The 26,769-nt window shown below is 49.2% G+C and overlaps 2 protein-coding genes across 2 annotated transcripts; both read left to right on the top strand.

Moving 5' to 3' along the window:
- The first annotated feature begins 15,193 nt into the window (after positions 1-15,193).
- LOC112887864 (putative leucine-rich repeat receptor-like protein kinase At2g19210) lies at positions 15,194-19,684 on the top strand. The gene is made up of 13 exons (XM_025954147.1): positions 15,194-15,317; positions 15,437-15,989; positions 16,094-16,593; positions 16,716-16,854; positions 17,061-17,132; positions 17,222-17,293; positions 17,373-17,453; positions 17,531-17,691; positions 17,776-18,056; positions 18,164-18,290; positions 18,399-18,467; positions 18,561-18,750; positions 18,872-19,684. The coding sequence occupies exons 1-13, from the start codon at positions 15,194-15,196 to the stop codon at positions 19,374-19,376; spliced, it is 2,874 nt and encodes a 957-aa protein (XP_025809932.1). The 3' UTR covers positions 19,377-19,684.
- A 2,991-nt stretch (positions 19,685-22,675) lies between these two features.
- LOC112883939 (senescence-induced receptor-like serine/threonine-protein kinase) lies at positions 22,676-26,398 on the top strand. The gene is made up of 12 exons (XM_025949210.1): positions 22,676-22,797; positions 22,915-23,674; positions 23,754-24,034; positions 24,157-24,298; positions 24,402-24,473; positions 24,561-24,632; positions 24,749-24,829; positions 24,922-25,073; positions 25,148-25,422; positions 25,525-25,651; positions 25,726-25,794; positions 25,874-26,398. The coding sequence occupies exons 1-12, from the start codon at positions 22,683-22,685 to the stop codon at positions 26,395-26,397; spliced, it is 2,670 nt and encodes an 889-aa protein (XP_025804995.1). The 5' UTR covers positions 22,676-22,682; the 3' UTR covers position 26,398.
- The last annotated feature ends 371 nt before the right edge of the window (positions 26,399-26,769 follow it).

Below are 26,769 nucleotides of genomic sequence, written 5' to 3'. Positions count from 1 at the left end.
CGGTAGTCTCCGGACTGTCCGGTCGGGCCAATTTTTTTTGCCCTGTAACCCTAGCGCCGGGCACATAATACCTCCTCACCTCTTCATTTGTTCCCATCCGCTCAAAATAACCTCTCCTCTCTCTTTTCCTCACCTCACACCACAAGATCCCCACCTCCAAAAGTCAATTTTTGGCCGGATTCATGGACCCTCCGCTTCAATCCCCGGACACTCCGCGATCACCTCATGTCTTCTCGGTATCCCCTCGTCATGTCCTCTCGGTATTGAATCAAATCCCCCTCTATTTCTTTCGGATTTCTCTCTTTTTACCTAGGGTTTGAGTTGGGGGATCTCTCATTCTATCAAACGTTTGGATATGTGCTTTGGGGCACTTGTTAGTTATGATGAGAGGATCATTTGCTTATAATTTGTGCACTTTCTCACGGTTAAATTTAGAGATCGGGCTAAGTGATTTGAAGAACCCTAAATGGTGAATCATAGGGTTATGGCTGCTCATATTTGTTATCTATGGTCTCTAATTTGTGAAAACTCATTTTATGACTGTAGTGGAAGGGTCAAGAAAAGTGCAATAAAAAGGGACAATGCTCCCAAGAGGCAACGCGCTCGTGATTCTTCCTCTTCCTCCGAGTCAGAGGATGAGGAATATGTTCCTCCTAGCAATACTCCTGTGGATGATCCTTATGAAGACTATGAAGATGAGGGTGAGGATGATGTCCTGATCAATGAGAAAGCAAACACTGCTCTTAGAGTTTGGACTGCTGCAGCTTATTCATCAGAAAGACGCCCGTATCAATATGGTCTTGAGCGAAACACTAACAATCTATATTTCTATACAAAAGTGCAAGAAGAGACATTCTTTGGTCATCTTGTGAACAAGACAGTCTTCGCACATCAGACCATTGATCTTAATTATATGTCTTCTCAGCCTGTCATGCGTGACTTGATCCCGATGCTTCAACACATTAGGTTGAGAGAGTTTCTCACTCACAGATGTGATTGGAACAATACCATCATCTGACAGTTCTATGCCACGGTTGAACTTGATTTTGCAAATGAGAAAATTGAATGGATAACTGGAAAGATCAAGTATGAAGCTTCTTTTGCTGATTTTGCCAGAGCTATCAAAATTGACTATCACTTCACCACAGGTCCTGACATTGTCAGTATCCAAGACGACCCTGAAATGAGAGATGATGACATTACAGGCTACTATGAGCCAAATAGAAAAGGCATTGACCGTCTCTATGGGCGCATCACTGGTCTTAAATATTGGCCTGCAGTTTTGAACAAGATCTCTAGGTGCACGCTAGTTCCTAAGAGCGGATATCGAGAAAACTTTCTTGGATATTCAAGGAACTTTGTAGATCATGTGCTCATGGGTGAGAAGATGGATGTTGTGAGGACTATCATGCATCAAATTCAATATAAGAAGAAAAATCTTGAGGTCAACATCTACTTTGCCCCCTATATTATGTCTTTTATTATTCAGGAGACAAATTATGATGGTCCGAGGCCAGAAAAGCACACACCCTACAAGCCATTCTCTAATGACAGAGATTTTCATCAGAGAGCTCTCACTCCCATTAATGAGGTTGATGATCCACATGCTCCATTTAATCCTCATGCCGGTCAACAAGCTCCTGCACAAGAAGGTGCTCAAGACGTGCCTCCTCCTCCTCAACCTGGTCAGCAATTTTGGGAGCCTCCTGCAGGGTACTTTGATCCTTACTTCACTACTCTCCAAAATAATATCAGTGCTAGTTTCTCTTCTCATTTTGAGAGTTATGGGGAGCAAGTTAATCAAAGGCTTAACACTATGGAGGAAAACTTCTATGGCTATGTGGACAATCGCCTGAATACTTTTGGCCAACACATTCACGACACCATGTATCACCCAATCATGACTAGGCTTGAGCAGGTGCACACTGGGTTACACACTGATATTGAGGCTCTTGATGCTCGGTTTGGTGATATGAATGTGAGTGGAAGTCACAGTGGACCTTATGGTGGTTCTTCCTCTAGTTATTCAGATATTGAGGCACGGCAGCAACGCCTTGAAGAAGATATTCACCACATCAACGCAAGTCTCACGGGTTTCTCGGATCATTTCTATTCTATATTCCCGGCTCCGACTCCTCCGCCATCGTTCTATCCTTTTCCTCCATATTTTCCTCCACCGCCTCCACCACAAGACGATTGATTTTGCTCAATTGGTGAAGGCATCTCTTTTTGGTACTTGCTGCCAAAGGGGGAGAAGAAGAGAAATGAGTGGATGGTCTTAGGAGAAGCTTGCTCTTGGTGAAGATGAAGACCCTCTTGCATTTGCATACATGAACTATGAACTTTTTGCATTTCACGTTTATTTGCTCCGCATGAACTATTTGCTATTTGGGCTTGTAATACTTATGTGTGTGCTTGAACCCCTTTAAAAATCGGTTGTGATGAACTAGTTATGCTTAATATTTATTTACTTATCTATCTTTGGATGTGGTTGATGAGGCTAACAAATTTTTGAATATTGGATATGTATATTATCTTGCCTAGCTTCCATTTTGTAGGGGAAATTCCCCTAAAATTTTTATATCAAGACATATGTGTGGAATTCAATAAAAATTATATGCACATATGTAGGGGGAGTTTTTCTTCTACTCCTAGAATTTTGAAGAAGTCTTACTCTATCTTACAATACTCAAATTGAATAAGAGTAAATCTTTCAAAATTCTTTCTCAAGTCTATCTAATACCTAGTGTATGAAATAGGCTTGAAAAACTCATTTATATCACTCCTTTCTTTAGTTGTCATCAATTACCAAAAAGGGGGAGATTGAAAGCATCTAGGCCCCTAAATTGTGTTTTGATAATTAATGACAACTATAAGTGGACTAACTGCTTCATTGAGTTTTATGAGAGTAGGATGGTCCACAAATGAATAGTTGAAAAGGAGCAAATGGCGCAACAATCTAAGAAGAGACTCAAAATGGTCAGCTCAAGGCAAAGGTATAATGTAGAGATTTTATTTTTGCCGGTCCAAAGAAGAGTAGAGAAGAACTCGATCGGGTTTTTAGGCTAGATAGCCGTACTATTAAGAGGGGCCGATGTTCGTTTGCTCGGAAATTTGCTAAGTGTCTTATGATCGAGTCTTTGCATTGCATACCTTGAGAAACATGGCACATGAGAGAAAAGATGCACACATAGCGAGGTTTCTGCACTTCACGCCTGAACCGGACAGTCCGGTTAGTTAGACCGGACAGTCCGGCACCCCCGGATAGTCCGGTTGCTTACATCAGACAGTCCAGTTTATCTCCAGCTTCTGATTTTGAAAGTTTCGTCCAACCGGACTGTCCGGTCCTGAATGGCGGACTGTCCAGTTTGGCTGTAACGGCTAGTTCTGACCATGCCACTTTTGCCACAGTTGACCGTTAGGGAAGCTGGCGGACTGTCCGCCAGTAGCTGGCAGACTGTCTACTAATGTTGCAGAAAAACCCACCAACTCCTCCAAACGGCTAGTTTGTGTTGGGAGGATATATATACTCACCCCTTGGCTACATGAGAGCACTCTTGGCACTTGAGAAAGACACTAGAATATCCTTGAGCTCTCATTCACTCATCTCTCACTCACCATTGCTTAGTGATTGCATTCTTGTAAGTTAGAGAGTGTTTAGTGCATTGCATCAAAGAGGTTGATCCTTGAGGCACTAGTGGGATTCCAAGCAAGCGTCGTTGGCTTGTTACTCTTGGAGGTTGCCGCCTCCTAGATAGCTTCGAGATCGTGTGAGCCACCGAGCACTTAAAAGGAGATTGTGAAGGGCCGTGGCCAAATTTGTGAGAGGTTGAGCTCACCTCGCCGGAGCGGTGAAGAGCATCCTAGTGGAACCGAGGTTTGGAGAGATTCTTTGATCGATTGGCTCAAGGACTAAGTGAAGACTTGGTAGAGGAGCAATCGAGTTCAGTGAATCCACCTCAACGTGGATTAGGGGTGACCGGCAAGTCATCGACACCACGGGATAAATTCTTGTGTCTTGAGTATTGGTTCTTACCTTGCAATCCTTTACCGCATCTACTCTTGTGCAAGTTTACATTTCTAGATTCTAGCTTTGCATTGATCACGCTAGGTTGCAAACCCAACTTAGCTCGACTTAGGCTAGAAATTTAATTCTCTTGTTGTACTAATTAAATTTCCCCTAAGTGCTTTATTTTTAGTTAAAACCGTCTATTCACCCCCCTAGCCGCTGTCCTTGATCCTGCACTTTCTCCTCTGAGCAGTAATTACAACAAGCGTGAGTACACTTATGGTTGGTACTCATGAGCAAGTGTTGGGAATTATATGACATGAAAGCCAAAATCAAGGAAAGGCTGACGGGCTTACTGCGATAAGCAATTTAGTTGGTCAAGTTTTATTAGCACCTGATTATTAAGGTATAATTTCATACCAAAAACCCATATTAAAAGAGAGTGAAGAGATACAGCATAAGCATAACCACAACCATAAACATGGTCCATGATAACCATAACCATAGTCATGGTCCACGATTTAATTCATCTTCAAGTTCAATTAATCATGTGAGGGTCCAAGCCGCTCGTAACCGTGAGCACGACTGATATATCAGTTTTCACTCTGCAGAGGTTCTACACTTTACCCACAATTCATATCTCCCGATTTGCCCGAGGTAGCTAGCCTCTTAAACACTTACGAGGTGAGTGGCAAGAGATTCACTACGAGGCCTTTACAAAGATTCCCTAACTTATGACAATCCGCTAAGGTTTCAGGCTACCGTGGTCATAACCCTTCCTAATGAGGAAACGCCTTAGCTAAGAACCACATATATCAATATGCCTCAAGAGGACCGGGCTATACCCCATCAACGCACTCCCCTCTTGCCCTTTCGGTAAGATCATCACAAGCTCGAGTTTCTAATTAATTAGCCAAGACCAGATCCATATAGTATTGTGTTTGCACTATTTTCCTGGGTGGTTCTCCATATTCCGATTAAAATATATAATCTTGTGATTAACATCACCAAGAGTATGAACATGGATAAAACAAGTGTAGCATCATCATTGTTCTCATCATAGTTATATATTATTCCCAAACCATAGCCAGTTGTATTAACTAAGCAATAGCTACCCAACAATAAAAATAAAACCCAGGTCAACAAGGAATGATCAAAAAGACTAGGCATATCCTTAATTAGGATCCATCAAAATTAGGACACATGCATGTATATAGAAAAGTTATATTTATTGTGATTATTAGGACAAAAGTATGTTCAAGGAAATACTTGCCTTTCTTTTAGAAAATAGTTGCTCAGAGCCTTCAACTCTTGTTCTTGAAACTCTAAATCTTCAAAACTTTTGGATCACGCTCCTTCTAACGTCACACAAGCATCGGGTTCAAGCATACAAGCAAGCAAGCAAACAAGAACGACTAAGAACAGATACAGCAAACAATAAGAAAAGCTTTAAAAGAGTGTACTAAAGGATAGGGCTCGTTGCTACGGTCACGAGAAAGAATGAAACGCGGAAAACGGAGCTAGGGTTGAAAAGATATAGCTATTTGAAGATTTATATTATAAAAGAAATAAAAGAACTATAGGATTTTATTTATTTTAATTTAGAAAACTAATATAAAAGATATAAAAGAGAATATCTCTAATTATAATTAACTCATATTATATTTGCATTTATAAAGACGAGGTACAACTTAATCAAATTTTATAAATAATTGTCTATGTACAAGTTATTCTAATTAAACAATTAATTACATAAAAGAAATTGGTGAGAGCATCTAAACGTCGAACCTTATGATTCGAGTTGAACTATACAAATTAAATTACAAACACATTTGAGTTGATATTAATCAGGTTAACAATAGTTATGAAAACTGGAATAAAGACTTGATTGGATTTTATTTCGAAAAATTAGATGAGAGGATATTATTCAAATTAAATTGATATCTAATTTTAAAAATAGGAATTATAGCACAACAACACTACTAAACGATAGCTTAGGGTTTTAGAAGACTAACGCAAAAAGAATGGATCGAAACAGATCTAAAACGCGGAAACTATGCATAAAACAGCGCTGCAGGGATGTATACGTAATTAACTATAGCTTTTAGGGGTTAGCAGAAAAGAAATACTAGACTCAGAAAATAGTGCTAGCAAATACAGAAAAGTTTAGGGTCAGATCTGAAAAATTCCACGGTGGGGGTGGATTGAGAAGATGTAATAGATCTAGGGGGTTTTGTGCAAAACTTGCAAGACACAGGAATTTACGCGATAATTACAGAATCTTCCAGGGACTAAATCGTAAAAACTTCACAGCACAGTTCCAATGGGCGAGTACTGTACCTCAAATTCCCGTCGATTTTGGGCACCTAAGATCGCGGGAAGCGGGGCAAATGAAAGAGGACGACGAGGGGATTCCATTCCATACCTTACTTACCACGGGGACTCATCGAGGTGATCGAATTTTACGGAGGAAATCACGGCGGCTGTTCAGCTCCTCTGTTCTGGGCGGCTGACGCCTGTTTCTGTTCCGGGTGGTGCTGGTCTGGGGCAAGAGCACCACAGGGGCGAGCGCACGGCAGCAGGAGAGGGAAGGAGTAGGTGCAAGACGTGTTTAAATAGCCTTGGAGATATCGTGCTGGGCTCCAACTCGAACGAGGATAAGGACGTGGCGGCGCATCGGGCTGGGACTCGTTCTTGAGTCCGGATTGCTCACGGGAGGCGAGATTATGTTGACTAGCGGGTCCCACAATTTAGCGAGCAAAGAGCGGATAGAAGAGGTAACGGAAGGAGGAAACGAGAATGGCCGAGCGAGTTCGGGTACGGGCCGAAACAGGTTTGGGTGAGGGCCGGACATGAAAACAAGCTGACTGTGCTGGTTGAACATGAACGAATTATTCAAGAGTGCAGAAAAGAGAAGGAAAGGATCAGGCCGAGTCGTTGGAGCTGACGGTGATCGAACACCATCAGAAAAATACTAAAGATGAGCCACGCGCGTCGTTTTCAAGCATGATCTGATCGAGGAGAATGGTTAGAGGATCAGGAGCTCGATGGAACCTCTTAAAGATTCGGAGAGACAAGATTAAAAAGGGTGTACAACAAGATACGGCTCGGTCCGACTACGATGAGAATCAAAATAGAAATATTTTCCAGAACATATTTTTAAGTTTGAAATAAATCTAGAAAAGTCCAGATAAATATTTCAAACCATGAAAAATATATCTGGAAGAATCCCAAAATTTTCCGGGGAAAACTCGGACGGTAATTTGGATCACGATAATTCCAAATAAAATATTTGGGACTCACGAAAAAAATTTAGAGCTTTCCAAATAAAATAAAAATGGATCTAGCTCTAAGATAAATAGAATAATTGATAGAAAAATCTTTTGAAATTCTCAAAAAATCCTATTGATATACGAACATATTGTAAAAGACATTCACATCCTAAAATGAAATATTTTAGGGTGTGACAGACTGGCTAGGCCACTGGTTGGAGATCTCCATCTCTGAGTTGGTCAGCTTTTGCGTGGCCGTGAGTACTTCTGCAGAGGGTTCTGGCACGCGTGATGTCGTGGCGTACTCGATCGCTTTCTGGTCGCAGTCGTGCGATTTTTTCAGGTCACGACGGAGTGTGAGTACACCTATCCTTCCTGGCATTTTGAGTAGCGTGTAGACGTAGTGGGGCACGGCCATAAATTTGGCTAGTGCCGGTCTGCCAAGGATGGCATGGTATGATGAGTCGGAATTCGCCACCTCAAACTTTATGTACTCAGTGCGGTAGTTGTCTTTTATCCCAAAGATGACTGGCAGGACTACTGACCCGAGTGGTGTAGCCGCGTTACCCGGGGCGATGCTGTAGAAAAGAGCTTTGCTGGGAGTGAGCATCTTGGAGATGTCCAGTCCATCTTCTTCAGAGTTCTCGCAAAAAGCAGGTTGAGGCCGCTCCCGCCATCGATGAGTACTCGGGTTAGCTGTGAGCCCGCCACGATAGGGTCAAGGACGAGCGGGTATTTTCCCGGCTTGGAGAAGCTAGTCCATTGATTATCCTTGAAAAAAAGATCGGGATCTCGCTGTATCTCAGAGGCCTTGTCTTGGCTGGTGTCACACCCGATTTATAAGAACATAAATCGAGCAATCATATATGCGCCAGGATCAAGTCACGCATATATACAACAGATTATCAAGATATCACAACACATGTCACGAATAACATTAATATAAATCGTAAATAGATCATGAATAAATTGTTTCATTACAACCGAATCAAGAATCGGTTCAAGAGTTGCGGAAGCGTAAAAGAGATACATGAAAAGCTGGGCGCCACAGGGACGTCGACTGGGAGACAAACACCTAGAAGTCGTCAAAGCCGCTGACGTAGTCCTCCACGTTGCCGGGCACTGAGCAGCAGTCGAAGGTATCCGGAAGAGAACAGAAGAGTAGAGAGGCAAGTGTGAGTACAAACTAGTACTCAACAAGTATAACACGAGCATGAGGCTCTAAGGTTAGCCGACTCAACTGCATTAGCTTTTAATCTTGGCAAACTTTTATTAAAGCTAATTACTACAAGTGGATGAATTACCATAACCCAAATTGCATAAGAATTAATCAATATTAATTAAGAACTACTGAGAACCATCCAAACCCAAAACCACCCGGGGAATCGCCCTCGTCAAAGGTTGATAACCCCACTAATCAGACGGAGGATCTGGGCCGCTCATGACTGTGAGCACAGCTGATATATCAGTTTTACACTCTCGAGAGGTTGCACAACTTTACCCACAAGTCGTGGGCTACGCTAGTTGTTCATCACACTTCCTTAGGTGAGATGGCTAGCAAGCACACTACGAGACCGTTACAAAGGACCACGTTGGTAAGGTGTAACCGCTAAGGATTCTGGATCAGCGACGATGGGGCCCACCTCCGGGGGTACAAGACACACAGCACAGACCAAGCCGGAGGAGCAGGGACCATTGAAGCTTACCACCCCTCTTGCCCACGCAGGTAAGTTACTCCCGAACCAAAATGACCTAATTAATAAGTCAAGACCGTCCCATACCAGTCTTGTGGTTGCGCGGTTGTCCCAGGTTGTCGCTCTATGAACCGGTCCTTATGGAGAGTGGCCAACCAAGCACTAAGCACCGTGCTGGCCCCCTAAACCAAGTTTCTAACAAAACATCTTTTAAGGACGCACAAACCACTCAAGCACACAGCACAGAGGGTCGGCTCCAGAATTAAGTTGCATAAGACCATTAATCAAATTAATTAAAAAGGACCAAGGTTTGTTATCGCGCAGCAACCTAGCACAACTAACCAAAGATGCAACCCATAGGATATATATAAAGATATAAAAGTGGCTAGGAAATCCTTATAGGCATACAGAATTAAATGCAGTATGAAAGTGTATTTAAAAGTGATAGGAGGTTCATGTTATACTTGCCTTCCTCGTACTCTCCCGGCTGCTGCTCAAACTGCTCGGAAGACGGCTGCTCCTGGTACTGGTCCAAAGGCTCCGCGTCTACTCGCGATCGTCAAACATAGTCCACACATACACACATGCATAGCAAGAACAAACTATAAGAAAACAGTACAACATTACATAGGAACAGCACACAAAACTAGTCTAAAGCTATTCTACGCGTTACAACGATCAAGTGCATATAAAGAACACCTAAAACGGAGCTAAAACGCGAAAACTGCGCTTAAAACAGGATCCAGGGACCTAATTGTAAGAAAAACAGAGAAACCAGGGGCTTCTGGACAAAAACCGAGGACCAAAACGTAATTAAAGCCTAGATCTAGGGGCTAGCACGAGAAAACTCAAGAGATGGACTGCGGGTCCAATTTCCAGAAAGCGCAGGGGGTTAAACGGGAAGAAAAGGACCTGCCTGTAATTTCTTTTGAACTACATGCGGACTGCGGGTTGATTCTCCAAAAAGGCGAGGGCTCTTTAGCAAAAAGACGTGACTGAAGCGGTAAGATCTCTTCTGGATCGTTGGATCTTCCTCGGGCGGCTCAGATTAGATCTGCTAATCGAAGGGGTACGCGCGATTTGGGTCCCTCGGATCTAGATCCAACGGACGGCATCCATCTTAAACGGTATCTAATCCTCGCCGTAGATCTTGAATCAGACGGCTCTAACCCCTTCTTACCCCGAACCGGTACGCGCGCCTATCAGCCTTCGGATCAGGATCTTACGACCCTCACACGACCCCGGCTGGATCTAATCCGAAGCATTGGACTCAGATCGGGCGGCCAGGACTACGCGGACGCGCCAGCGGTGGTGCAGGTCGCCGGAGACGCGCTCCCGCGGCGGCGCTACGCCGGCGATGGCCAAACTTGGCCGTCCGGGCCTCGTTTGGCTCGGGACCACGCCGTGGAGGAAGCTGGCGGTACGGGTAATCCACCCGGGCTATCATCGTGGCGGATCGGGGCTCGGGTGGGCGATCCCCGCGGCGAGGGCGGCTCGGGGCGGCGGTCACGCCGGCGTGCGTGCGTTCCGGGCGCAATCGAGTCCTAACCACTACGGTTTTCGGTGCATCACGACCAGGCAGGGTAGGGGAAGCTCACCAAGGGCTCGCGAGGGCCGGAGTTGTCGCGGAGGGAGGACACCGACGACGACAGGCGGAGGAAACGGGGCGGCGCTCGCGGACAGCTCGGCGTGGTGCTCTTCCCGGCCTGCTGGTTCACCCAATCACCACGTGCAGGCCCTGTGAAGGTGTAAAAGGGGGTCAACGGGAGCATGGCGCACCGGCGGCGAGGAATTGAGCGGCGGCGTGCAACTTACCCGCGGCGGAGGGAAAGAAGGCCGGTGGCGCTAGGGTTCGGGGTGGCGGCTAGGGCTCTAGGGTTAGGGCCCAGGAGGGTTTGGGGCGGCCCTTTGTAGCGCGCGGAGTCTCCCTGGCGCGCGGGCCCGGGGAGGAGAGCTCGCCGGAGTTCTCGGGGTTTCGTTGGGCGCCGGGGAAACAGAGGAAGGGGAGGAAGAAAGGGGAGAACGGGCGCTGACAGGTCGGACCCCACGGTCAGAGAGAGAGAGAGGTGGGAGGGGAGCCAGCGCTGAGGGGAGCTGGGCCGGGGCTCGGCCCACGCGGGGAAAGAGAAAGAAAGAGGGGAGAGCTGGGCCCGAGGGGGGGGGAAAGAGAGATGAGTGGGCCGGCTGGCTGGGCCCCTTTCCATTCCCTTTCTTTTTCTACCCTCCACCAAATCAAACAATTCTACTTGAATTCAAATACAATTTGAATTCAAACCTATACACTCAACACAAACAAAAATAATGCACCAGCATGAATGCACAATCAAGTTGATCTTATAATTAATTTTATTTTCTTGCGTTATAAATTGCTTTAAATGCCACGGAAATTAAAGAAAAGCATGGAAAATTTATTTAAGCCCAAATAAATTCATTAAAATTAGGGAAAATTTACCTTGGGGTGTTACAGCTGGCTCCACAGAGAGTATTTCGCGCAGGGTTAACTTCTGCACGCGCTTGGAGGGGAATCCACTATCTCTGCCAAAGATGACGTTGACGATATTCTTCGGATTCTGGAAGTCTTGAGCCTCCAACTTGTCACCTCACTCATCAACCTCCTGGTTCTTTTGCTTTCCTCCCTGAGGAAGGGGTGGTGCATTGAGTGACTTGCGGATGGTGATGCACTCGAAGAGCGTGTGTCTCGACTTCGAGTGTATCGGGCACTGTTTGTGCATGACTTGCTCGCATTGTTCTTGGCTGTTCCTCGACTTCTTGCCATGCGGATTGTGCTCAACGGCCACGACTTCTTGTTCTGGCTTGTGCTTTCGGATGTTCCCCGAGTGGTTCTGCTAGCCTTTGTCGAAGTGGTCGTTGCCATTAGTTTGCTTGTCGTGGTTGCGCTTGGGAAAGTGGTCATTCTCCTCGTCCTCCTGGTCAGCCCACCATACCATCATGTCACGCAGCTCCACGACAGTAGTCGGGCGATTGCGCCCAAAGTCGTGGTACGTGTGCTTCGAGAAGAGCCCGTTCTGGAAGCAGCGGATGACGTCTTCGTCGGTGATGTTCGCGATGGTGGTGCGTGTTTCGAAGAAACGCCGTGTATAGGACCTTAGGGTCTCATTCATCTCTTGCTTCGCCTAGGACAGGTCGTGGCGAGTGCCCGCCCTAATCATGGATCCCTGGAAGTTGTCGATGAAAACCCACTTGAGGTCCTCCCACGAGTCGATGGAGTTTGGCTTGAGCCTTTCAAGCCACGTGAGGGGTGTAGACTACAGAGCCACCGGGAATTAGAGAGCTTTGGTGGAGTTGGATCCCCCTAAAACTTCAATAGCAATGGAGTAGCATCGAATCCACTGGCGTGGGTCCTGCTTACCGTCATACTTGGGGATTCCGACTGGTTTGAAGTCTTTTGGATTGGATTTGTCGGTGATGCTGGTGGTGAAAGCGGGGAAGCGACTGCTGTCGTCATCGTCATGGCGCCTGCCGGTACGGTCACTTCTCCTCGCTTCAATAACAAGCCACGCGTCACGGCCTTCACTGATCTTCTGCCTAAGGTCGATCGTGGGAGTGTCATGAAGTTTGGCCTCAAGTGGATCTTGGCCTTGATGCTTTGCCCCACGCTGGTTGCGAGTGGGTTGTTGTACTTATTGTTAAGTCTTGCCACGCTCAGAACTCGAGGGTGGAATCTGAGTGGGAGACACTGGATGCTGCCCATCAAGTTGCACGAGCGCGCGCTAGGTCAGATACTGCAGCCTTTGTATCTGAGGATTGGGTGGGAGTTGTTGAGCTAAGAGTGCTGCTTTTGCGATGGCGCCAATCGGCGTACGGTCTCGCGATCCGCGACTGCTGCAAAAGCGTTGTTGAGATCCCTTGGCTCTCGTGCGCGATGCTGCGCGTGGCACCTGCGTTGGGCGCGCTTGGCATTCTTTGCCCGCCTGATCTTTCGGTGCTCCTCATCTTCATCCTGGGAGCATCAGCTGTGGGCTCATCGGCTGAGACGTCCGCGAGTTGCTCATTGTCGTACTAGGGGTCCAGCTCGTCGTCCTCCGCGTTGCGAAGGGAGGCCATGCAGACTTGACTATCCGGCGAGTGGTTAGCCGTAGGGCTGTACTCGAGTAGCTCTGTGCTAGTTTCTCCTTCTTCCGCGATGGGAGAGAGAGGTCTACCCTCCTGGAAGGGCAGTTCCTACGTGAAGGCCACAAGGCGAGACTCGTAATCAAGTAGTTCGGAGGGCTCGAAGCCCTTCCAGTACACGAAATGGTCTTGCGACGTTGACGTTATTTTTAAACCCAAATGGCTGCCCGAAAACGATTTGGTGTGGCCATCGGGTTGTGCGTGGTTTTCAAGGGCGGGGGCTGCTCAACGAGTGGTGGCTCCCTCGTCTCTGAGTCCTCCTCGGGACCGGCTTGAAGGTGTAGTACTGTGTGGGGAGTTCTCTTCGTTGGAGTTCGAGTGGAAGTCAAAAACAGGGCCCCCCGGCAAGCGGTGGTGCCCACGTCCTTGATCTTGAGCAGTAGATCCAAATCCTCCTCCAAGTTGGAGATGGATTTAGATCGTGTGGTCTTTTCAGGTTGGTTTGAATCCGACCCGACTAGATCTAGTGCATCACGAGTGGAAGTCGCGTTGAAAACGGAGATCTTTTCGATCTGCTATGCCAGATCGGGAAACAACGAATCGTCGAGGTTGTCGATGAACTCGTCGAGATTGCTGCTTGGAGTTAATGAAGAGGCCTCCGGCTTCTTGGAGTTGGCTAGGTGGCTGTTGAAGCCACCCAAACCGTTGGCGACGCAGATCCAGGAGCTGAAAATGAAAGTTGTGCCCTCGTCGAGCACAGCGCTGGTGAAGTTGAAAGATGCCATTGAATTCTCCGATGGATGCTCGATGAACACCCCTACCTGGCACGCCAGCTGTCGGTGTTTTACCGCCACGACCACCGAGGGATACCACCGAGGTGGTGAGTTTGTAGGTAGAGTGTCGCCGAGATCAGAAACTCGAAGGTGCAAAGGAACAAAAAGTTTAGATAGGTTCGGGCCGCCAAGAGCGTAATACCCTACGTCATATATGGTTTGTATTGCTTTTGATGATGATGGTCTCCAAGGGGGTCCCTGTCCGCTCTTATATAGTCTGGGGAGACAGGTTTATATGGAAGTTCTAGTCGGATACAAGTCCAGGAGTCCTACTCGAATACTTCTTGTGTAGTTTCCTACCGTGTCTGACTAGTTTCACTACTGTATTAGTTACAACAGATGTAGGGTGTGGACCATATCCCATCCCGTATTCTAAGAGAAGTGTGCCACGTGGACAGTCCCGTGTGCCCAGATCTGACACCGTCCCTCTCGCGCGAGGCCGCCGCCGCCGACTGGGCAAGCTCCGTCATGGGGAGCTTGATCTTCATCATGGGGTGAGGGGAAGGGAGGGAGAAGACAGGTTGACGTGATATGTGGGGACCCACATAGTAGGTCCACATCATCGTACGGGCAGCGTGCCACGGATGCAATTTAACATGGATTATGGAGATTTGGACCTCACGTGAACCGATTAGCTAGTTTAGGGATTTATATATGCATGTTTAGAGTTTGGGAACCTGGACGATATTTTCTGCCAAATTCATGTAACGTCCGTGCTTTTTACTCTTTCCAAGTTCAAGTGGAATGGCATTTGCATAATCTAACCTCTTCCGGCAAGGAGGTTCATGGCACGCTGCAACCTTCATCGTCAATGCCTTCATGGATCATTTCAGGCACGAGCTGCCCACAACCACCTCTGCACGATCTCCCTCCAGAATTCCAATCGCAATTTGGCAGGGCAAAAAGTCAGCCGTCCACTGGCAATGGGCCCACGGCCGCCGAAGTCGGCTCCCAAGTCGTGTCCCCAGCCAGCAAGGCCGTTGACCGGGCCCCAAGAAAGTCAACTTGCTCCACTTATGTCTCCGCCGCTGCCACAACAATAAACAGTCGCTGACATGCCGGTCCCGCAATGAGGTGACCAGCTGTTGCCCGAGCCGGTCCCACTTGGCAGTGAGTCGTCTGGATACGGTTTGTCGTATGCCAGGCGCAGGCGGCGCTGGGCTGCCGGATATAGCTGTGCTGACGTGGTTAATCATCGTGGTCTCGATGTAATCAGTGTGCTTAGCCAAGAGAATTTCTAAAACAGCCTTTGTTTAATGTGTAGAACCAGCGCCTAGAGCTGAAGATAAATGATGCTCTAGTGGCTGCTTGCAAATGGAACAATCCACACCGAGAGCAATGGCACCAGCAGCGGCAAGGTCGCGGCTGCTGCTCCTCTGCCTCGCCGTAGCCGCCACCGCCGGCGTCCTCCGAGCTCGTGCGCAGCCAGACAGCATCGGTATGCCCAACAAATCTCTCGGCCTTCCTTTTTTCACAGATCCCACCTACTGCATGAACGGCATCACAGCACAATGCGACGCATACCATGCACGACTGACGAACTGGATCTGCGATCAGGTTTCATCAACATAGACTGCGGCCTGCTGGGGACGGCGAGCTACGTGGACGACGCCACCAAGCTGGCGTACGTCCCGGACGCCGCCTTCATCGACGCCGGCACGAACCACAACATCTCGGCGGAGTACATGACGCCGACGCTCTCCAAGCGCTACCACAACGTGCGCAGCTTCCCCGACGGCGTCCGCAACTGCTACACGCTCCGCTCCATCGTCGCGGGGCTCAAGTACCTCCTCCGCGCCACCTTCAAGTACGGCAACTACGACAACCTCGCCCGGCCGCCCATCTTCGACCTCTACATCGGCGTCAACTTCTGGACCATGGTGAACGTCACGGACGCCGGCTCCGCCATCATGCTCGAGGCCATCGTCCTCGTGCCGGACGACTTCGTGCAGGTGTGCCTGGTGAACACCGGCTCCGGGACGCCCTTCATCTCCGGGCTGGATCTGAGGCCGCTCAAGAGCACGCTCTACCCGCAGGCGAACGCGACGCAGGGCCTGGTCCTCTACGCCAGGCTCAACTTCGGCCCGACCAATTCCACCGCGATCATCAGGTGAGACCAAAATGATCTCACGGGATGATCTCAGCCGAAGAGATAGGGAAATCCTTGTACTGATCGGCCGCAAAAAAAAAATCTTCGAATTGATGATCGATCAGGTACCCTGACGATCCGCACGACCGAGTTTGGATACCTTGGGTCAACACCGCCGCCTGGAACTCGGTGTCGACGACGCTGAGGGTGGAGGACATTGCCGACGACGACATGTTCGAGGTGCCGACCAAGGTCCTGCAGACGGCGGTCACGCCGCGGAACGCGTCCGGGAACATCGAGTTCTCCTGGGACCCGGAGCCGCAGCCCAAGGACCCGACGCCGGGGTACGTCGCCAACATGCACTTCTCCGAGCTTGAGCTCCTGCCCGGGAACGCGACGCGCCAGTTCTACGTCAACCTCAACGGCAAGCCGTGGTACCCCAAGCCCTACAAGCCGATGTACCTCATCTCCGACACCATCTACAACAGCAACCCCGGCCGGGGCTTCCCCCACTACAACATCTCTATCAACGCCACCGCCAACTCCACGTTGCCGCCGATGATCAACGCCGTCGAGGTCTTCTCCGTCATCCCCACCACCAATGTTGGCACGGACTCCCAGGACGGTACGTGCATTTCTGATTTTTTTTTGCCAAAACAAAAGGACAGTACGAGCATGAAGACAGACACATACCGCACGTACATGAGCTGATGAACACTAGCTTGGCCGCTTGGGCGCAATCAACAGTATCTGCCATCACGGCGATCAAGGCCAAGTATGGGGTGAAGAAGAACTGGATGGGTGACCCGTGCGTGCCCAAGACTCTCGCGTGGGAGGGGTTGACATGCAGCTATGCCATTTCCAGTCCTCCTAGAATCACCAGCCTGTAAGTATCTTAAACTTGTATACATTATTGACTTAAGATGACAAAAGAAGTTTTTTTTTACGGTCTTTGAGAGGTGCCACAATCAACGCCCACAGGTAACATGGTGCCTCTCTGTGTCTCCTCAGAAACAGTAAAAAATCCAGAGAATAATAATAAAAGTTAGGCGGCGTTGTTAAACTAAGCTAGTGGGAGTTCATATTTTGCAGAAACCTGTCCTTCAGCGGTCTGAACGGTGATATATCGTCTTCTTTCGCAAATCTCAAGGCCGTCCAGTACATGTACGTGTGGAGCCCTTGATGATCTATCTTGATCTCTTAGTGGATCTCTGAAACAATTAACTTGACATCTCTTGTCCCACGTCTTGCAGAGATCTGTCACACAACAACTTGGCAGGCTCAGTTCCTGACTCCCTTTCACAGTTATCTTCACTGACAGTTCTGTAAGTCTGAAACTTTCCGAATTTCGACTTTTCCTAGGCGTCGAGTTGACTCATATCAGTAGCATTTGGTTCCTTTCAGAGATTTGACAGGCAACAAGCTCAGTGGATCAATTCCTTCAGGACTTCTCAAAAGAGTTCAAGACGGCTCCCTGAATCTAAGGTCCGCACCCTGATCCCATTACTACCTGACAGATTGATTAAATCAGTGCCGTCATTAACCATCTCATCTGTCTGTAGATATGGCGATAACCCAAACCTCTGCACCAACGGCAAATCATGTCAGGCAACGAAAACGAAGAGCAAGCTCGCCATCTACATCGCCGTTCCTGTAGTTCTGGTTGTGGTGATAGTATCAGTGGCAGTGCTGCTGCTCTGCTTCTGTAGACGAAAGAAGCAAGGTGACACATCAACTGTTCTACTGACTGCTCTAGCTATCTCTTCATCCTTAACACGAAGCTGATGCTGTATGTGATGTCATGCAGGACCCACGAGCAACTCTGTGAAGCCTCAGAATGAGACGACGGTGAGCCATGCGCCGGCGCCGTCAGCAGGCGGTGGCTCGTACCCGCAGAGCTCACTGCAGCTCGAGAACCGCCGGTTCACGTACAAGGAGCTGGAGATGATCACGGACAGCTTCCAGCGCGTGCTCGGCCGGGGAGGCTTCGGCTACGTCTACGACGGCTTCTTGGAGGATGGCACGCAGGTGGCTGTCAAGCTGCGCTCAGATTCCTCCAACCAGGGCGTCAAGGAGTTCCTCGCCGAGGTAGGAATAGGATGGGTTTCTTCAGAACCAATTCATGGCTCCAGGTAGAGATTCGTAACAAGAAACTTTGCATGAATTGTGACCGCTGGTCGTGGTCGCTTTTTCAGGCCCAGACCTTGACGAAGATTCATCACAAGAATCTTGTGTCGATGATCGGTTACTGCAAGGACGGGGACTACATGGCGCTCGTCTACGAGTACATGTCCGAAGGAAGCCTGCAAGAGCACATTTCAGGTATGTTAACTTGTTTAGCATTTATGGACTTTATCAGTTTGCATGGTACACTACACTACAGCACTTCAAAGTTCAAACTGCCAAATTGCTGACCCGGCCCACATGCAGGAAATGGCCGCAACACAGGATTCTTAAGCTGGAGACAGAGGCTCAGGATTGCAATGGAGTCAGCGCAAGGTACCTGGTTAAGTCTTTCGTTTGCAGACAGTTTGTTATTGAAGTTTTGATTCTACTAGAATGTCGAACACTGATGTGGTGATGTGCACGCAGGGCTTGAGTATCTACACAAGGGGTGCAGCCCGCCTCTCATTCACAGGGATGTGAAGGGAGCCAACATCCTACTGAATGCAAAACTAGAGGCCAAGATCGCCGATTTTGGCTTGACCAAGGCTTATCGTGACGACGCCACTCATATGTCTACGAACACGCTTGTTGGTACACTCGGATACGTTGATCCAGAGTATGCCAACCCCACTGCTCTTTACCATAAACCCTTCACACAACTCCTCCACTTCCAATTTTCAATTTTGGATTTCCAAAAAAAAAATCAATTTTGACAAATCTGCCACTAAATTGTGCAGGTACCATACAACAATGCAGCCAACGACAAAGAGCGACGTGTACAGCTTCGGCGTTGTGCTGCTGGAGCTGGTCACGGGAAGGCCAGCCATCCTGCGCGACCCAGAGCCGACGAGCCTCATCCAGTGGGCGCGGCAGCGCCTCGCGCGGGGCAACATCGAGGGCGTCGCGGACCCACGCATGCGCGGCGACCACGACGTCAACAGCGTGTGGAAGGCCGCGGACGTCGCGCTCAAGTGCACCGCGCAGGCCTCGGCGCAGCGGCCCACCATGACGGAAGTTGTGGCGCAGCTGCAGGAGTGCCTCGAGCTCGAGGAGGCCCGTGCCAGCGGTGGCGACGCGAGCGGCGGCTACTACGCCGCCGCCGGCGGCGGCCCGTACTCCGGTTACAACGCGTACGCCGCTGATGGACAGTCCACTGACGTGAGCCAGACCAGCACCGGGTTTGAGGTGGAGCACAATTTTGCGAGGGTGCCAACGATGCCCACGGGTCCTGCTGCACGCTGAAGACTTTGTTGCCCACGCCGTCTTATTTGATTCTTTTTTTGGCTTCAAGGAGATCTTCGTGACCTTTTTTATGAAGGCGTTAAGTAAGTGCATATGTATAAATGTTCAGACATTTGATGTTGATTTTTTTTTATTTTTCTTTCTCCTTTCAACACCTCAGGATTATTGTTGTACTACTCGTGTCTATTCTTTCCACAGCAGGACACTACAGTGCTATTCTTCAGTCAGTGTATATGTTTTTTTTCTCCTTTTTAGTGTTAACCGTGTCATTTGGGGTTTTGAGAGTTCTTATAAAATGTTTATTTCTTCTTGCATTTCCATGTAGTTGGAAAAATCTAGAATTGGTACCTCCCTTCCTTATCCATGTTAATCTCGAATGTTGCCTCGCTCTGGCTTTGTGGATCACAGCTAGCCCAACGATTTTTTGTTTGAGGTGCCTTCTGAACTCCAATTATTCTTCTGACAGTTGTCTTTGTTCCTGCGCTACTTCAAGAAAATTTTGTATCTCTTGTGCAATGGCTGATTGTAGTTTTACATTTCCAAGCTCTTCCCAATATTTCGTCTTCTCCAAACTTTGATAGCTTTAGCGGTTCTAATCAGCTAAACGTGCATGCGCCCTCTTGCAGTCATCATCAAATAGTATGTTGTCCTTGAAGTATTAACAGCCACCATTCTTCTAAAAGCTAACCTTGTAGTTGTAGGTGAGTTGGGTATGTATAAAACTCAAGTGTTGTATTGAGAGCGAGGTACGTACTCCCAAAGTTTGCGGGGTGCAATAGCTGAGCCAAGCACATTTTGTGTACACAGAGCATGGCATCAAGCAATATATGCTGGGAAGATGTCCAAGCTATCAGCCGCGCACTTTGTATAACTGACCAGATATGGGGAAACTTCTTAAAAATAACTAATTTGGGATAAAACAATAGTAAAACCTCTTCAAGAAAGTTTTTGGAAACTCTTCTTAGAATGTTTACTATAATTAAAAAGTAGAAACCTTTTCAGGAAAAGAAAGGAAACGAGTAGGAGATTAGGGGAGTAGAATTTTGAGAACTGAAAATTTAACTCATCCATCATATACCAATAAAATTTAGATGATTCTTTTAGTGCCATGAAAAATTTAACTCCTTGCGTGCCATGGCTGTTACATAGTTGTTAAGTAAAGGTGAAAAAGACAATGTTACCCTGTGGACAAGAGACGAAATGTTTTTCCTTCCATGGCTGTTAAGTTGGGGTGAGTTAGGGATAAGAAAATGAGAATTTTTTTTTTCTTTCCCGTGTTTGGTTGTCCCTTGATTTAGTTCGGTTATAAAGTGGGTCCCACTAAAAATAACAAACAAAATAAAAAAGGGTCCTTTCTCTTCCCCCCTCTATCATCTCCGCTGGCTTCCTGGGAGTCCTGCCGTCTCTTGCGCTCTGCCCTTCTGCCTCCAAGCACGAATCCATTCTCCCAAACTAACTAAGCTTCATGAGGGAGCCGAAGGACCTGGCGCAGTGCGAGGTGAGCAGCGGGTCCGCCCCTCCAGCGGCGGCGCAGTTGTGTGCGTCTCCAGCAGCCCGTGCGTGCGAGGCTGCGGCTTCCGAGGCTTGCGTGGCGAGCGCGGCTCCGGCAGCCCGCGCGTGCGAGCTGCGGCCCCGCGGAGGCGTGCGAGGTGAGCGCTGCTCCGGCAGCCCGCGCGTGCAAGCTGCGGCCCCTGCGGAGGCGAGCGAGGCCCCGCGCGTGCGAGAGGCAAGCGGCGGCGCGCCCTGACAGGGAGCGGCACGCGCGACCGGGAGCGGCGCGGCCCCTGGAAGCGGTGCCAGGCGCGGGACGCCGCCCCCCGGGAGCGATGCGTGATTGCCTGGCGCCGTGGCGCGGCCTTCTCGAGTGGGAGCGGCCGTGAGCGGCGTGCCCGCCAGACGCGAAGCGCAAGGTCCGCGCGACGGGCCTCGCTCGACGCGGAGAAGGTGGTGGACGCGGATCGCGGCGCGTCGTGGGTGGGAGGCTGGGAGCGGATCGGGTGGTGCGAGCGCTGGTCATGGGCATGGTTGGGGCCGGCGATTCGGGCAAGAGATAATCGAGGGTAAGGTTGGGGAGGGATAAAATTGGAAGAGGTCACGTCGATCACATCTATCGTGGTAACGGATCATAGGCCGAGTACCCTTTCACAGTCTAATTTAGTCTTTATATATTTGTAGCTTAAAATTATATAAGATTTGAATCCGGTTTTTAAATTATCTAGACTAAAATTTAAAAATTTAAAGTCCTTTGCCACCCCTAATCACACCTGTACTAATGGCGTTAAGGCCTGTTTTTCATCAAAAATAATGTCTAATAGCACATAAGAGATAAAGTTAAATTTTTAACGATGCTGAAGGGATGATGTAAATTTCAATGGAATAAAAGGGATGACTTAAATTTTCAATGGCATACAGAGAATTTTCTTTCAAATTTTAGTAGGCAAAGGATTTTGATATGTATAAAAATGAAAAGAAACGGAAAAGGGAAGAAACGAGTGCAGGGGTGCTCACACGAAAAGAGAAAGGATCGTGTGGAACACGCTCGTAATGGAGTTTTCACAAATTGGACTCGATGCCTTAGATATTATAATTATTCTAGCCTTTAAGTTATTTTAACTACAAGAGCACAGAGATTTAATTAACTAGTAATTCAAATAATCTAGTACAAATTAGAACAAGTTGTAGACTGCCATATTCTACCTTTTCCTTTCAAAGCAAATTATAATAAAATAAATAAAAAACTCCAGTTTTGTCATGGCAATTCCACTTGAAAAGTCAGAAGTTTAGAAGAACCGAACTTTGTACTGTGCGATCATGCAAGGCCGGCCGTCGACTAAACTCCAGTCAAGTCAACTCCACGGCCAATCCATGTGAACAGCTTGTTTCATTCTCTCTGTCAATTTCGTTTTTGGTAAGTGGTAGGATTCATTTAGTGATCCTGTAATGTGGTTGTTCCTAGCTGAATACATCATCCAGCTCCTGCACATGGAAAGTGGACGAAAACATTACAGAAGTGCCGCGACTCATTTGTCCAATCTGTGTTGTTTGCGTTCCTTGCCTCCTTGGGGTTGACCTAACAATGGCAAAAAAAAACACCCTTGTATACCTGGATGCAGCGCAAGCTTGATACCGAATGGCACCGTTGATTTGATCGGTTCATCCGTTCATGTGATAAATAAGTTGGTCAAACAATTAAGCTTCCTTTTCTTTTGTTCGTTGTCTATGACCATAGGTTCGGTTAGCTGGACGTATATGGAAGTCTTCGTCTCTGGATGCTGATTGGTGGCATGTGCGCACGCAAGTAGTGCAATGGCGCGATCAACGCGGGGGGCAATGGCGGCCCGGCCGTGGTTGCACCTGCTCGTCGTCGCCGCCGCTGCCGCCGTGCTTCGCGTTCACGGCCAGGGCGCGCCCGACATCACAGGTGAGCTCACGATTTCTCTCGCGCTGATAGCTTCCTGGTGCTCTCACTGCGGTGCGACGCACCTTGCAAGTACAATGCCGTGAAAAACCATCTCCGGGTGTGCGTTGCGCGGCGCAGGGTTCGTCAGCATCGACTGCGGCATCCCGGAGAAGAGCAGCTACGTGGACGGCGCCACCAGGCTGCCCTACGTGTCCGACGCCAGCTTTACCGACGCCGGCGCCAACCACAACGTCTCGGCCGAGTACATCACCCCGTCCTTCTCCAAGCGCTACCTCAACGTGCGCAGCTTCCCCGGCGCGCCGCGCAGCTGCTACACGCTGGGCTCCCTCACGCCGGGGTCCAAGTACCTCCTCCGCGCCGTGTTCATGTACGGCAACTACGACGGGCTCGGCCGCCCCCCGGCGTTCGACCTTCACCTCGGCGTCAACTTCTGGACGACGGTGAACGTCACCGCCGCCGGCGCCGCGGTGCTGGCCGAGGCCATCGCCGTCGTCCCCGACGACTCCGTGCAGGTCTGCCTGGTGGACACCGGCGCCGGGACGCCGTTCATCTCCGGGCTGGACCTGAGGCCCCTGGCGAGCGCGCTTTACCCGCAAGTGAACGCGACGCAGGGGCTGGCCCTGCTCGGCCGGCGCAACTTCGGGCCGTCCGACGCGACGCTGGTGGTCAGGTACCCGGACGACCCGTACGACCGCGCGTGGACCCCGTGGGTCAACCCGGAGGACTGGTCGGAGGTCTCGACGGCGGAGCAGGTGGGCGGCCTGCCCATGGCGGCGCCGTCTGCCGTGATGCAGACCGCCATCACGCCCCTCAACGCCTCCAAGATCATCGAGTTCTCGTGGGACGCCGTGCCGAACCATGTCTACCCCACGCCCAGGTAGGAAACTACTCCATTCCGGTGCACGGCGGGGCACTGTGTGTTCTCCTCCATTGCTGAGCTCTTTGTGCTTGTGCAGGTACATCTGCATGTTCCACTTCGCGGAGTTGCAGAGTCTAGACGCGAACGCGACGCGCCAGTTTTACATCACGATCAATGGCCAGCCCTTTTACCGTCTCCCGGTAACGCCGGACCACCTCTTCGCCAATGTCGTCTATAATACGGAGCCCCACTGGGGCTTCAACCAGTACAACGTCACGTTGAACGCCACGGCGAACTCGACGCTGCCGCCGGCCATCAACGCCGCCGAGATTTTCTCTGTCATGTCTACAGCCAGCGTTGGCACGTACGCGCAGGATGGTAAAGTACATGATCACTCGAGATGTCGGCTGATAGTGATGACTGATGAGTAGAGATTGGGCATAGGTAGAGCATGGCCTGACTGCTGCTGTTCTGTGTCTTGTTTCTGAAAATTCCAACAGTTTCTGCAATTACGGCGATCAAGGCCAACTATCAGCTAATAAAGAAGAATTGGATGGGTGACCCCTGCGTTCCGAAGACTCTTGCGTGGGATGGGTTGAGCTGCAGCGATGACACTTCCGATCCTCCTAGAATCACAACTGTGTAAGTTCAAATGTACATGAGAAATTGACAATATCTGAAGTCTAATACTTGAAAAAAAAGGAATGTATGAAATCTGAATTCTGGAATGGTGGATGTATTACAGAAACTTTTCATCCAGTGGCTTGAGTGGTGCTATATCATTGTACTTCTCCAAGCTCACAAGAATAGAGTACTTGTAAGTGTGAAGTTTCCAGTCCATCTTCGCATTGAGCTTCACTGAATGAAAGAGATACATTTAGCATGCCTGTCATTTCTTTTTCAGGGATTTGTCGCACAATAACTTGACAGGCTCAATTCCTGACGTCCTTTCACAACTATCCTCTCTGAAGGTTATGTAAGTAAATATAGCCCATGCTGATCCTGTATACTTTAGTACTTGCTAAACACATCTAAATTGTTAAAATCACTCAACGCGTTGGAATCAATATTATATATATTTGTTTCCTTTAGAGATCTGACAGGCAATCACCTTAATGGATCGATTCCATCCGGGCTTCTGAAAAGGGTTCAAAGTGGCTCCCTGAAGCTGAGGTTAATCCTCATTTTTTGGACCCCATATGGTTTTGCCAATACCAATTTTCTCGTGTACCATCCAAACAATAAGTGCTTCTTCCTTTTGATAGGTATGGGGACAACCCAAACCTTTGCAGCAACGGCGATTCTTGCCAGCTCACAACAAAGAAGAACAATGCCGTATATATTGCTGTTCCAATAGTGGCATTTGTGGTGGTTGCGACACTAGTACTACTGCTTTGCTTACTGAGAAGAAAGAAAGGTAAACTTCAGCATTCACACATGAATTTGCTCAACCTCTCATTAGTAAGTTGTAACAGTCCGTAATGCTACTAGCTTCGCTCCTGGCAGAGAGCAGCGTGAAGCCACAGAATGAGGTGATCAACGCGGGGCCACGCTCACAGAACGGCAACGCACACGGGCTGCCCCAGCTGGAGAACCGTCGGTTCACCTACAAGGAGCTAGAGGCCATCACGAACAACTTCAAGCGAGTCCTGGGCCGAGGAGGCTTCGGGTCTGTCTACGATGGCTTCTTGGAGGATGGCACCCAGGTTGCAGTCAAGCTGCGGTCTGAATCTTCCAATCAAGGCGTCAGAGAGTTCCTGACAGAGGTAACTCAGTGTTGATCAGGTTCAGCTGGTGCACCAAGATATACTGTAGCTGAAAATTTGTAGCTCAGTTTGAAGAAATTGATTTTTTTTTCTCGTTTCTAGGCTCAGACCTTGACAAAGATCCATCACAAGAATCTTGTCTCCTTGATCGGCTACTGCAAGGATGGAGAGTATTTGGCACTTGTCTACGAGTACATGTCGGAAGGAACCCTGGAAGACAAACTAAGAGGTATGCCATTTCCCTTGTCAGATCTCAGAAATTTCTCTTGGAAAAAAAGAATCTCTTCTGACGATCCTCGTCAGGGAAAGATGGGAACGCTGGGTCTCTAACCTGGAGACAGAGGCTCCGCATTGCACTGGAGTCTGCACAAGGTAAATACCTATTCAGATTCATCTGGTCGGCCCCGATGTGGTCGTTGTCGATGATCCCATCTTGTATGAACGAACGCAGGGCTCGAGTATCTGCACAAGGCGTGCAGCCCAGCGTTCGTTCACAGGGACGTGAAGACGTCGAACATCCTGCTGAACGCGAACCTCGAGGCCAAGATCGCCGACTTCGGCCTTCTCAAGGCCTTCCGCCGCGAAGGCGACACCCACGTGTCCACGGACAGGGTGGTCGGCACGCACGGCTACCTCGCTCCTGAGTACGCGGCGGTGCTGCAGCTGACGGAGAAGAGCGACGTGTACAGCTTCGGCGTCGTGCTGCTGGAGGTGATCACGGGGCGGCCGCCGATCCTGCGGTGCCCGGAGCCGACCAGCGTCGTGCAGTGGGCGCGGCAGCGCCTGGTGCGCGGGGACATCGAGGACGTGGTGGACGCGGGCCTGCCACGCGGCGGCTACGACGCCGGCGCCGCGTGGAAGGCCGCCGACGTCGCGCTCAGGTGCACCGCGCAGGCGCCCGCGCAGCGGCCCACCATGACCGACGTGGTGGCGCGGCTGCAGGAGTGCCTCGACCTCGAGGAAGGCCGCCGCTGACCAATTTCGTGCTGACGACAGGCCGAGCAGCCGCTGCTCTCTTTTCGGAAGCGGTGCCACCGGACCTGCCTCATGACATTATTCTTGAAGTTTTTTTTTGCTGATGTGGTTTTCTAAGATGGAGTGTGGAAATACAGATGTTTTTCACACCAGACGTGTTTACGCTTTTCTTTTTCGAACTGAAACGGCCTGTCCTTCTCGGTTGTTGGTTTACAAGCGTGCTCTGTTTTGCTCGACATTTTCATATCTCACCAGCTCTGTTATCCGGCAACCGGCACCTCCTCGTGAAGCGCCCGTACCGTATCCAGGAGACCGGGAGCTCGGCCACTAGGTGTTCGACGCAATGCCCTTGCACGAGATCATCCATGGAAC

Source organism: Panicum hallii, chromosome 3 (assembly GCF_002211085.1).
Source record: "Panicum hallii strain FIL2 chromosome 3, PHallii_v3.1, whole genome shotgun sequence".
Taxonomy (NCBI): Eukaryota; Viridiplantae; Streptophyta; class Magnoliopsida; order Poales; family Poaceae; genus Panicum; species Panicum hallii.
This window is presented reverse-complemented; position numbering and strand designations above follow the sequence as displayed.